Below are 12,137 nucleotides of genomic sequence, written 5' to 3'. Positions count from 1 at the left end.
GAGTGTGCATTTTATTCCTTCCTTTAGTGGAATGTGATGAGAGTAAACTTCATGTTTTCTCTCACCTCCCCTCTTTTTCCCCAGACTAAAAAAGTCTTTGCTTGCCTCTTTTGTGAGAGATAATTTGCCCCATTCCATTTCTCCCTTTCTCCTCCCATATATTTCTCTCTCACTGCTTGATTTCATTTTTTTTAAGATATGATCACATCCTATTCAATTCACTCTGCGCACTCTGTCTCTATGTGTGTGTGCGTGTGCGTGTGCATGTGTGTGTGTAATCCCACCCAGTACCCAGATACTGAATAGTTTCAAGAGTTACTAATATTGTCTTTCCATGTAGGAATGTAAACAGTTCAACTTTTATAAGTCCCTTATGACTTCTCTTTGCTGTTTGCCTTTTCATGCTTCTCTTCATTCTTGTGTTTGAAGGTCAAATTTTCTTTTTAGCTCTGGTCTTTTCATCAAGAATGCTTGAAAGTCCTCAATTTCATTGAAAGACCAATTTTTTCCCTGAAGTATTATACTCAGTTTTGCTGGGTAGGTGATTCTTGGTTTTAGTCCTAGTTCCTTTGACTTCTGGAATATCCTGTTCCATGCCCTTTGATCCCTTAATGTAGAAGCTGCTAGATCTTGTGTTATCCTGATTGTATTTCCACAATACTTGGAATTGTTTCTTTCTAGCTGCTTGTAATATTTTCTCCTTTACCTGGCAACTCTGGAATTTGGCCACAATATTCCTAGGAGTTTCTCTATTTGGATCTTTTTCAGGTGGTGATCGGTGGATTCTTTCAATATTTATTTTGCCTTCTGGTTGTAGAATCTCAGGGCAGTTTTCCTTGATAATTTCATGAAAGATGATGTCTAGGCTCTTTTTTGATCAAGGCTTTCAGGTAGTCCCATAATTTTTAAATTGTCTCTCCTGGATCTATTTTCCAGGTCAGTTGTTTTTCCAATGAGATATTTCACATTCTCTTCCATTTTTTCATTCTTTTGGTTTTGTTTTCTGATTTCTTGGTTTCTCATAAAGTCATTAGCCTCAATCTGTTCCATTTTAATTTTGAAAGAACTATTTTCTTCAGTGAGCTTTTGAATCTCCTTCTCCATTTGGCTAATTCTGCTTTTGAAAGCATTCTTCTCCTCATTGGCTTCTTGAACCTCCTTTGCCAATTGAGTTAGCCTATTTTTCAGGGTGTTATTTTCTTCAGCATTTTTTTTGGGTCTCCTTTAGCAGGGTGCTGACCTGCTGTTCACACTTTGCTTGCATGTCTTTCATTGCTCTTCCCAGTTTTTCCTCCACCTCTCTAACATAAGTTTCAAAATTTTCTGAGCTCTTTTTGAGCTTTTCAATGGTCTGATCTCATTGAGTGGGCTGGGATACAGAAGCCCTGACTTCCGTGTCTTTCCTTGGTGGTGAGCACCGCTCTTCCTCATCAGAAAGGAGGGGAGGAGAAACCTGTTCACCAAGAAACTAACCCTCTATAGTCTTGCTTTTTTTCCCTTTTCTGGGCATTTTCCCAGCCAGTGACTTGACCTCTGAATATTCTCCTCACACCCACCTCGCCTCTGGATCCTCCCAGCCAGCACTTGGGGGCTGAGACTCAAATGCTGCTTCCCAGCCTCAGGGCTTTGGGCGGAGGCAGGGCTGCTATTCAGTGTGAGATCAAGTTCAGCTGCCCTGGTGGGGGCAGGGCCGCCCCACGGGCTCAGTTCCCTCAGGGGGTTTATGCAGAGACCTTCAACAATGGATCCATGCTCCTGCCTGCTTGGGGAGCCCCAGTCTGCTCCCACCTCCCCTGGTGGCTCCCAAGGGGGCCTGAGTCACAGGGACTCCCCACTCTCCTCTCTACCCGCCAAAGAGACCCTCTCACTGACACTTGTCACCTGTGGGTGGAGGGACCCGCGTGGCTCCTGGAGATTCTGTCCCTGAAGCCTGCTCGGATCCGCTCCTCTCAGCGTTGGGCGGCCAACGCAGGGCTGGGCTCTGCTCCACGTCAATAGAGCGAAGAACCTTTTGCGAGAGGTTTTCAGGCTCTCTGGAACAGAAATCTCGGCCACTCCACTGTTCTTTGGCTTCTCTTGCTCCCTAATTTATTGGCAGCTCTTTTCTACAGACATTTCATGGGCTGTGGGTTCAGAGCTAGCATATTTGTGTGTTTCTACTCTGCCATCTTGGCTCCGCCCAGAGAAATTTTCTGAAAAATTTTCCCCCTTCCTCCATTGTACCACTTATTTCCCTTAAAAGTACTGATTTTGTTTGCAGGGGAAAAAAAGACAAAATTTAATGCCATCAAAATTATCCATCACATCTAGCTATTGTGTATCTTCATTCAGACTAAGTTACTAAAGTAAATGACTTTGAAAATGCCCACAGTCATTGTGATTTTCAACTAGACATTTGAATCAGTTAAAATTTTCTGTAATCTGGACCAAGGTGTCTTCCTGACTGCAGAGCCTCCATGCTAAGGGAATTCTTTTACCTAGGACTCTTGGGGCAAACACCCTCTCTGTGGACTATAAATATATATATTTTTCCAAATTAATGAGGATGTAAAATTCCTCATGGTTTACTGGCCATCCTAGATCATAGCCCACACCAGCTCAGTTGGAAGAAAAGTATTTTTCTGCTATTTCTCAGAGCCCTTAAATGGTGAGTTATAACAAGCAACGTAGGAAGAAAAGCTATTAAGGATGGGCTGAGAAGGAGAAACTGAACTTCTAAATATCAGAATTGGTCTGGAACACATCAGTTCTTTGCTGACTTTTAAGAATTTCCTATGTAAGTAAAGGAGCTCACATTCTTGGAGAATTCTGCAAACTTCTTTTCAACCAAACCAGTATTTCTTGAATAGATTATCTCAGAACTGTGACAAATAGGAAATGCAGTCATTTAATCTTCCTCTACCTCATTTTCCTCAATTCCACAATGGAAGTCATAATAAATGCTTTTTCACCCTTTCTCCCATGTAATATTGCATTTCCAAGAGACATTTAATATCATCTGATCCCGATGTTCTTAACCTGGAATCTATGAACCTTCATAGACAGACAGACACACAGACGCACAGACACACAGACAGATAGATAGATAGATAGATAGATAGATAGATAGATAGATAGAGAGAGAGAGAGAGAGAGAGAGAGATAAATACTTTTAATATAATTAGCTACTTTTGTAATCTTATGGATTTTATGCAATTAAAAATATGATTTTAAGAAGGGATCCTTAGACCTCACTAATATTCATTAATCATTAAAGAACCACTGAAAGATTTTGAATTCAGGAAGGGAGTAGCCTAGAATGATTTATAGGGCAGTCCTTATAGACTTGGAGGAGCTGCAAAACTATTAAATACTTTGTTACAATAGTCAAGGTGACAGATAATGAGTAGAAAAAAACTAGGGTTTTGTCAATGTGGACAGAAAAAAAGGGGACATAAGAGAGATAGTGTGGGTGAAAAACATTATTCCTCCCATTGTTTTCTGAGGATACCAAGAGATAATTACATGCTTGTACATGCTGTAGATAATGATATAGAAGTGTAAAAATATCATTCATTTTTATGAATGAAAAATGAAAATGAGAGAATTTGATAAACAATTTCCTATAGATGAGGTAAGAAAAAAACATTAATTTATCTTGTAATATGTGAATGTCAGGCATACCAGACCTGAAGGACTAATATATCTAGGTAAATTTTCCTTTTCTTTGCAAATGACACATAGAGATTGAGAAAATGAGAGACAGAAAATTCTATATCACCACTCTAGTTAATCTTCCTAAATGTTGCTGGTAAAATAATTTTATTTATGAGCTGATCTTGCAAATACCCTCCTCAGTCAGTTCTAATGACTTCCCATTTCTTCCAAGACAAAATATAAACTCTTCTACTTAACATCTAATATTCATATGTCCCAAACTATCTTTCCAACATTACTGAAAATTACTTTCCCTTCTACATCCTGTGATTTAGCCAAAGTAGCCTCTGACATACATAACACTATGCCTCCCTTGTCTGTACCTTGGTATTGGTCAGCCCACAAGCCTGGAAAGCACTCCCTTTCTCACCACCTCACAGAGTTCCCCTCTTCCTTTAAAATATAGCTCAAGCACTTTTTTGCATATCTCACTCCCAAACTATTTTATATTTAATTACTTTGCATAATACCTAGGCAGTTAGACAGTTCAGGGGCTAGAATAAAAGAACTAGTGTCTGGGAGATCTGAATGAAATCCAAATTCCAAGTTACTTGCTGTGTGACCCCAGATACATTCTGATAATGCACTCCCTCTACTACCTTGTCATGAAAATAGAAGATTCAGGTTGAAATCTGGTTTCAGATACTTACTCAGTATATGACTCTGGGAAAGTTAATTAATCACTAACACTTTCAGTTTCTTCATCTGTAAAATGGGGATAATACGACCTATTTCTGAAGTTTGTTGAGAGAATAAAATGAGCTAACATATATAAAATGCCTTATGAACCATAAATCTCTTTATAAATGTCATCTATTTTTATTATCACATATTTCTATTATCTTCTGTTCATATGTACCCTTTTTAGTTTTATAAATGAATTGTCTCCCCCATTTGAATGCAGTGTTTTTGGTAGTAGGAATAGTTTCATTCTTTGTCCTTTTATCCTTGTCACATAGCACAATGCCTGGCACATAATAGATACTTAAAAATGCTTGCTGATGATTAATTGACTTAATGTGACCTATGAACTCAGGAGAGACGTCAGAGGTAGAAAAAAACAAAGAACTGGCAGTCTTTTACATGGTTTGAATGATGGGACTGGATGAGTTCATCACGGGAAACAGGATAGAGAATAGAGATGGGTGATAAGGACAGAACATTGGGAGAACATCTACATTTGGAGGCAGACTGTAACAAAAATATTTATTGAGGAGAATAGATCTGAACTTGCCAGAAAAAGTTGAAGTACAGAATATGATAGTCTTATGCAAGCTCAAAATATATACCAGCAGTGATTTTTAGAGATCTTACATCTTGTTTCCCTCTATAGAAGTGAAGGAAAGAAATGTACAATTTTATGATATTCAAACTGAGAATGAGTGTTGCCAGTCCATGAGGGGTGTATAAGGGATAGGAATATTTTCACTGGGGTCCTTCAGATGACAGTTCAGGGACTGCTCATCCTGAGCCTGTATAAAGTCAGCCTTGGATCTAAGGAAAAGCATCAAACAATGACTAGCATTCACTGCAAAGGCTATGTTGCACTGCACTGCACTGTTTTTATTTTGGTTTCCATTCTTGAAGACAATTGATTACTTAAAAAATAAAAATAATTTGGGGGTAAGAGATAAGATGGCAGAGTAGAAGGAGGGATGTGATACAGCTCTTCCTCTAAACACCTCAAAACACCTCTGAAAATGACTCTAATTAAATTCTGGAACAACAGAAGTCACAAAATCACAGATTGAAGCAAACTTCCAGCCCAAGAAAATCTGGAAGATGGGTGAGAAAAGACCATCACACCAGGCTGGGAGCAGATTGCAGGTTGACTTGAGCCATACCACAAGAGACAGAGTAGGGATTGGGGGACTGAAACACTGGTGGCTGCTGTAGAGTACAGACTTCTCAACCCACAAAAAGTAAAGACAGCTTCAAAAGTCAGTGGAAAGTCTTTCACCTGACTGAGAGGGGAGTGAGCTTTGGCCCCAGCCAAAGTCCCAGCCCCAGCATGCTGGAGGCACTGTTGAAACTGAGGCTGCTTCTGGAGCCCTCCCCTTAAACAAGCTCAAAAGTCAAGCAATGGGCTGAGAAAATGAAGAAATGTGGAGAAAAGAAACGTAATGCAGTTTCTTACTTTCTCAGTGAAGAGATGTTTCTTATGGCACTTGGGACAAGGAAGACCAAAACATACAGCCAGAAAAAGAAAACAAAGCCAAAGGTCCTACATCCAAAGGCTCTGAGAAAAATATGAATTGGTCTTAGGTCATGGAAAAAATCAAAATGGATTTTGAAAATCAAGTAAGAGAAGTAGAGGAAAAATTGGGAAGCTAAAGTAGAGTGATGCAAGAAAATCATGAAAAATGAGTCACAAACTTGCTAAAGGAAATTGCAAAAAAATTCCAAAGAAAATAGCACTTTTAAAATTAGACCAGTAAGAATACTTGTCATTCCCCAAATGATAAATGGTCAAAGAATATGAAAAGGCAATTTTCAGGGGAAGAAATTAAAGCTATCCATAGTCATATGAAAAAATGCTCTGAATCAGTATTAATCAGAGAGATACAAATCAAAATATGTCTGAGCCACCCACCATTTCACACTCATCAGATTGGCTAACATGATGAAACAGGAAGATGATAAATGCTGAAGAAGGTGTGGGAGAGTTGGAAGAATAATTCTTTGATTGTGGAGCTGTGAGATGACCCAACCATCATGGAGAGCAATTTGGAACTATTCCCAAAGGGCTACAAAAATATGCATACCCTTTGACTCAGTAATATCAATTCTAGGACTCTATCCCAAAGAAATCATAAAAATGGGAAAGGGTCCCACATGTACAAAAATATTTATAGCAGCTCTCTTTGTGGAAGCTAAGAACTGGAAATAAAGGGGATGCCCATCATTGGGAGAATGACTGAACAAGTTGTGTTATATGAATGTAATGGAACACTATTATGCTATTAGAAATGATGAACAGGAAGAGTTCAGAGAGGCTTGGATGGACTTACATGAACTGATGCTGAGTGAAAAGAGCAGAACCAGGAGTACTTAGTGCACAGCAACAACCACAGTGTACAAGTAATTTTTCTAGTAGACTTAGGACTTCACAGCAATGCAAGAACCTAAAAAATTCCCCATGGACTCTAGAGGTAAAATGCCTTCCACATCCAAAGTAAGAAATAATGGAATTGAATGGAGGAATGAAGTAGACCATTTTCTCTTGTGTTTTGTTTTGTTTTATGATTTCTCCCATTCATTTTAATTCTTCTGTGCAACATGTCTAAGGTGAAAATATATTTAATAAGGCTATATGTGTAGTATCTATATAAGATTGCACACTGTCTTGGGGATGGAAGGAGGAGGAAGGGAGGAGGAAGGAGGAGGGAGGGAGAAAAATCTAAGATATATGGAAGTGATTGTAAAAAACTGAAAGCAAATGAATTAATTAAAAATAAAGTAACTAGCCATCTTTTCATTGCAAAAAAAATTAATAATAGTATATAAAATTAGACTAATCTAAATGTCAAAAGACGTGCAAAAAACCAATGAGGAGAAAAATGCCTTAAAAAACAGAATTGGCCAAATGGAAAAAGCGAACCAAAGGACACTGAAGAAAATGATTCTTTAAAAATTAGAATGGAGCAAATGGAAGCTAGTGACTTTATGAGAAATCAAGAAATTATAAAACAAAACCAAAACAAAGAAAAAAAGACAATGGGAAGTATCTCAATCGAAAAACCACTGACCTGAAAAATAGATTCAGGACATATAAGTTAAAAACTATTAGACTACCTGAAAGCCATGATCAAACAAAGAGACAAACATCACCTTTTAAGAAACTATCCAGGAAAACTGCCCTGATAATCTAGAATCAGAGAGTAAAATAGAAATGGAAAGAATCCACTGGTGCAGTCCTGAAAGCAATCCCAAAATGAAAGCTTCTAGGAATATTGTAGTCAAAGCCCATAGCTCCCAAGCCAAGGAGAAAACATTACAAGTAGTTAGAAAGAAACAATTCCAGTATTGTGAAAACAATCAAGATAACACAAGATCTAGTACCTTCTACACTGAGGGATAAGAAGTCTTGCAATATGATATTGCAGAGATCAAAGGAGATAGGATTAAAACCAAGAATAACCTACCCAACAAAGCAGAGTATAGTACTTCAGGAGAAAAAATAGAACTTCAGGAAACAGAGGACTTCCAAACATTCTTGTTGAAAAGATCAGAGCTGAATACAAAAATGTGACTTTCAAATACAAGAAACATGAGAAGTATGGAAAGGTAAACAGGAAAGAGAAAGCATAAGGAACTTATTAAAGGTGAACTGTTTACATTCCTACATGAAAGGATGAAATGTGTAACTCATGAGACTTTTCCACTGTTATGATAGTTGGAAGGAACATATACATGTATTTACATGTATATATGTGTGTGAATTATATAAATGTATAAGTGTGTATCTATATCTATATAAATATATCTATATCTATTTATATATGTATATATTTGTATATGTATGTATGTATGTGCATATACATACATATATCTATTTATCTATATATGGAGCAGGGCACAGGGTGAACTGAATATGAAATGATATCTGAAAAAGAAAATTAAGGGTTGAGAGGAATGTACTAGGAGAAAGATAAATGGAGATGTAAAATGTAGCACATTATCTCGCATAAAATAGGCAAGAAAAAGCTTTTTCACTGGGAGGGAAGAGGGGGAGGTGAAAAGGAAAGTGTGAACTTTATTCTCTTGTATTTGGCTTCACGAGGGAATAGCATATACATTCAATTGGATGTGGACATTTATCTATCGCTACATAAAAGCAGGAAGGAATGGGATGTGAGGGGCCATAAATGAAAGGAATGGCAGATTGGGGGAGGGGTAATCAGAAGGAAACACTTTGGTAGAGGGGCAGGACAAAGCAGAGAAATGAATAAATGGACAGCACTACAGGACAGAGGGAAATAAAATTAGTCTTTCACAACATCATTGTTATGGAGGTATTTTGTATGACCACACAAACGTAATTTTTATAGAACTGCCTGCCTTCTCAATGAGGGTGGATGGGGAGAGAGGGAGAGAATATGGACCTCAAAGCTTTAAAAATGAATGCTAGAGGTTGATTACATGCAACTAGGAAATAAGATATATAGGCAATGGATTAGAGAAATCTATCTTATTCTACAGGAAACAGAAGGAAGGGGATGGGTGGGTTGGGTGATAGAAGGAAGGGTAGTTTGGAGGAAAGGGCAATAGGAACACTTGCTATCCTGGGGTAGGGGTAATGGTGAGATGGGGAGAAAATTTGAAATTTTGTCGAAGTGAATGTTTAAAACTGAAAAAAAAATTTGTAAAAATATTTTTTAAAAAATAAATTTTACAGAAGGTAAGATATGATATAATAATGCTATCTAATTCCAGTCTGTCAGAGAAGTACAATACACTGGAGTGGAACCCCTCATTGAATGAGGTTGAATCTGATGGTTGGAGTCATATCTGGGCCCCAGAAGGATGTCCAATCTGAATAACACCCAGTTCCACCCCATCTCATTCCTCCTGCTTGGAATCCCAGGACTAGAAGAGATGCATGTCTGGATTGGCTTTCCCTTCTGTCTTGTATACCTCATTGCTCTTTTAGGGAATATCACCATCCTGATTGTAATTCAGAGTGATAGGAGTCTCCACCACCCTATGTTCTATTTCTTGGCTATTCTGTCCTCTGTTGACCTGGGTCTATCCACATCCACCATTCCCAAAATGATAGGAATCTTCTGGTGCAACCTGAAAAGGATTAGCTTTTTTGGCTGTGTCACTCAGATGTTCTTCATTCACCTTTTCACTGGCGTGGAGTCAATAGTACTCCTAGCGATGTCCTATGACTGCTACGTGGCAATTTGCAATCCTCTCCGCTATAAGCTGGTGCTCACCAATAATGTGGTGTTCATCTTTGCAATGGCCATAGCCTTGAGACCTTTGTCTGTGGCTATCCCATTTGTTCTACTGATTCAGAGACTGCCCTTCTGTGGACATCATATCATACCTCACACATACTGTGAGCACATGGGCATTGCCCGCCTGGCCTGTGCCAGTATCAAAGTCAATATTATCTATGGGCTCTTTGCTGTATCTATCCTTATCTTTGATATTGTGGCAATTGTGATCTCCTATGTCCAAATCCTCAGCGCTGTTTTTCACCTTCCTTCTAGGGACGCCAGACTCAAGGCCCTTAGTACCTGTGGTTCTCATGTCTGTGTCATTTTGTCATTCTATACACCAGCATTTTTCTCTTTCATGACCCATCGTTTTGGTCACAATGTCCCCCGCTACGTTCACATCCTTTTGGCCAATCTGTATGTGGTTGTTCCACCTGCTCTTAACCCTGTTATTTATGGGGTTAGGACCAAACAGATCAGAGAGAAAGTGTTGAAGACATTGTCCCCCAAATAAACAGTGGATCCTGTACTGCAGAAGGCTCCCTATCAGGGCTTGGAGGAAGAGTTAAACCAGCTCAATATTTCCAAGCCCTCTTTGAAAATAAAAAGAGCAATGAAGTCAGGAGTAATATATGTACAATAGTACAAGAACTAAATCAATCTGTGTATCACTAAAGGAGCATGTGGATGAGAATGAGTGAAACGGTGAAGTACATGGAACCACACTCCAATACCAATCAAACCCAGAGTATATCTAAAATTCTACCAGTAAGTTTAGTATCAACCAGATGTTATTTCCTTGCACTACAATATTTGCTTGAATAATCAGCGCATGAGCATTTTGGTCATACCAAATACTGGGCAGCTAGGTGGTACAGTGAAGAGAGATGTTAATTAATTGTTTGACCCTAGGAAAGACTCACTTAGCCTCCCTGTGTCTCAGTTTTCTCTATAAAATTAAATGAGGATAATGTACCTACTTCCCAAGGTTCTTATGAGTGTCAAATGAGATATTTGTAAAGCATTTTGTAAACTTTAAAACATTTTGTGAATGCTAGTTATTTCTACTACTAAAACTACTACAACTACCACCATGACTAAGATTATGACTGGAACTATGACTATGACGGTAACTACTACTACTTTGGAATCTACTACAACTATTACTACTACTACTAAAACTACTACTGCAACTATTACTACTACAACTACAACTTCTACTACTTCTACTACTACTACTACTACTACTACTACTACTACTACTACTACTATTACTACTACTACTACTACTACTACTACTACCACTACCACTACCACTACTATTACTACTAGTACTACTAGTATTACTACTACTACTACCACTACTCATACTCGTACTCGTACTCATACTCCTACTGCTACTATTACTACTACTACTACCTCTGCTGTTACTGCTGCTAGCTACTGTCACAATTTATGGGAACAAGATTATGTAATTCAGTAATAATGCTTGGTGATATTCTGTCTGAAAGATTATAGGCTCTGCCATTCAAATAAAACTAGGTTTATTTTAAGACAGAATTTTACATTCTCTATTGATGCCTTAGTGAACTATCACAGTAATACTACTGATGATACGTGCTATAAATGGCCCATATTTCTGCTCTCAGCAGCATTCTTTGGCAATGGACCTGAAAGCAAATTTAGGTGCTACTTTTTGAATCAACAGCACTAGCCTAGATTGGATTTCAAAGCTGTCTCATCTCTTATTTCCTAAGTTAGTATGGCCTCAGTGAGGTTACATTTTACTAGGAAAGTCCTAAATGTCCATGGATTATTAACAGATTCATGATGCCTTTTTTTTATATCTGGCTATGGCTAGGAAGACTGGTCTGTGACTACAGTGGATTTCCCAAGGACCCATGTACATGTTTGGAATAGCCTATGTTTGCCATCAACAAAATTTAATATTCAGTTTGGAAATTATTCTCAGGCAGGGTTTTCCTGTCCAGAGTAGTCTTCTTTATTTTATTTTTTAATTTGTGGAGTAAAACAAATATTTCCATAACACAGTATAATAAAAAGGTAATGAAACATGAAACTGTACTTCTATCATACGTAAGTTGCTATTTGTTTTAAATATACAAGAAAGTCATCATGTATTTTTTTCCTTTTTTCTTCCCCTTCCCACCCCCACCTTAGAGATGCCTACCTTCAGACACAAATGTGCGTTTATTTGTTGTGTGTGTGTGTAAAATAATTCTCTACTTATTTCTTATTTATCATTTCTTTCTCTAGTTGCAGACAGTATTTTCCTTCACATACTTAAAAAATATTATTATTGCATACAACATCCTCTTGCTTCTGCTAATTGTGTTCATTATTTCCTACAAGTCTATCCATGTTTTTCTAATATCAAGCTCATCATTTCTTATAATATAGTAGTATTCCATCACAATCATATAGCAGAACATATTCAGTCATAATAACATGTTATGTTTTACTATACAACAT

The 12,137-nt window shown here is 37.9% G+C and overlaps 1 protein-coding gene across 1 annotated transcript; it reads left to right on the top strand.

The window, feature by feature from the left end:
• Positions 1-9,222: 9,222 nt before the first annotated feature.
• On the top strand, positions 9,223-10,158 carry LOC140508773 (olfactory receptor 52E1-like). The gene has a single exon (XM_072616648.1). The coding sequence runs from the start codon at positions 9,223-9,225 to the stop codon at positions 10,156-10,158; it is 936 nt and encodes a 311-aa protein (XP_072472749.1).
• Positions 10,159-12,137: the final 1,979 nt, after the last annotated feature.

This window comes from Notamacropus eugenii, chromosome 5, assembly GCF_028372415.1.
Source record: "Notamacropus eugenii isolate mMacEug1 chromosome 5, mMacEug1.pri_v2, whole genome shotgun sequence".
In the NCBI taxonomy this organism is placed as follows: Eukaryota; Metazoa; Chordata; class Mammalia; order Diprotodontia; family Macropodidae; genus Notamacropus; species Notamacropus eugenii.
Note: the sequence above shows the minus strand (reverse complement) of the source record. Positions and strands in the feature narration are given on the sequence as shown.

Excerpts from the sequence above, each read along its gene's own strand:
- LOC140508773 (XM_072616648.1), top strand. The coding sequence starts at position 9,223 with ATGTCCAATCTGAATAACACCCAGTTCCACCCCATCTCATTCCTCCTG.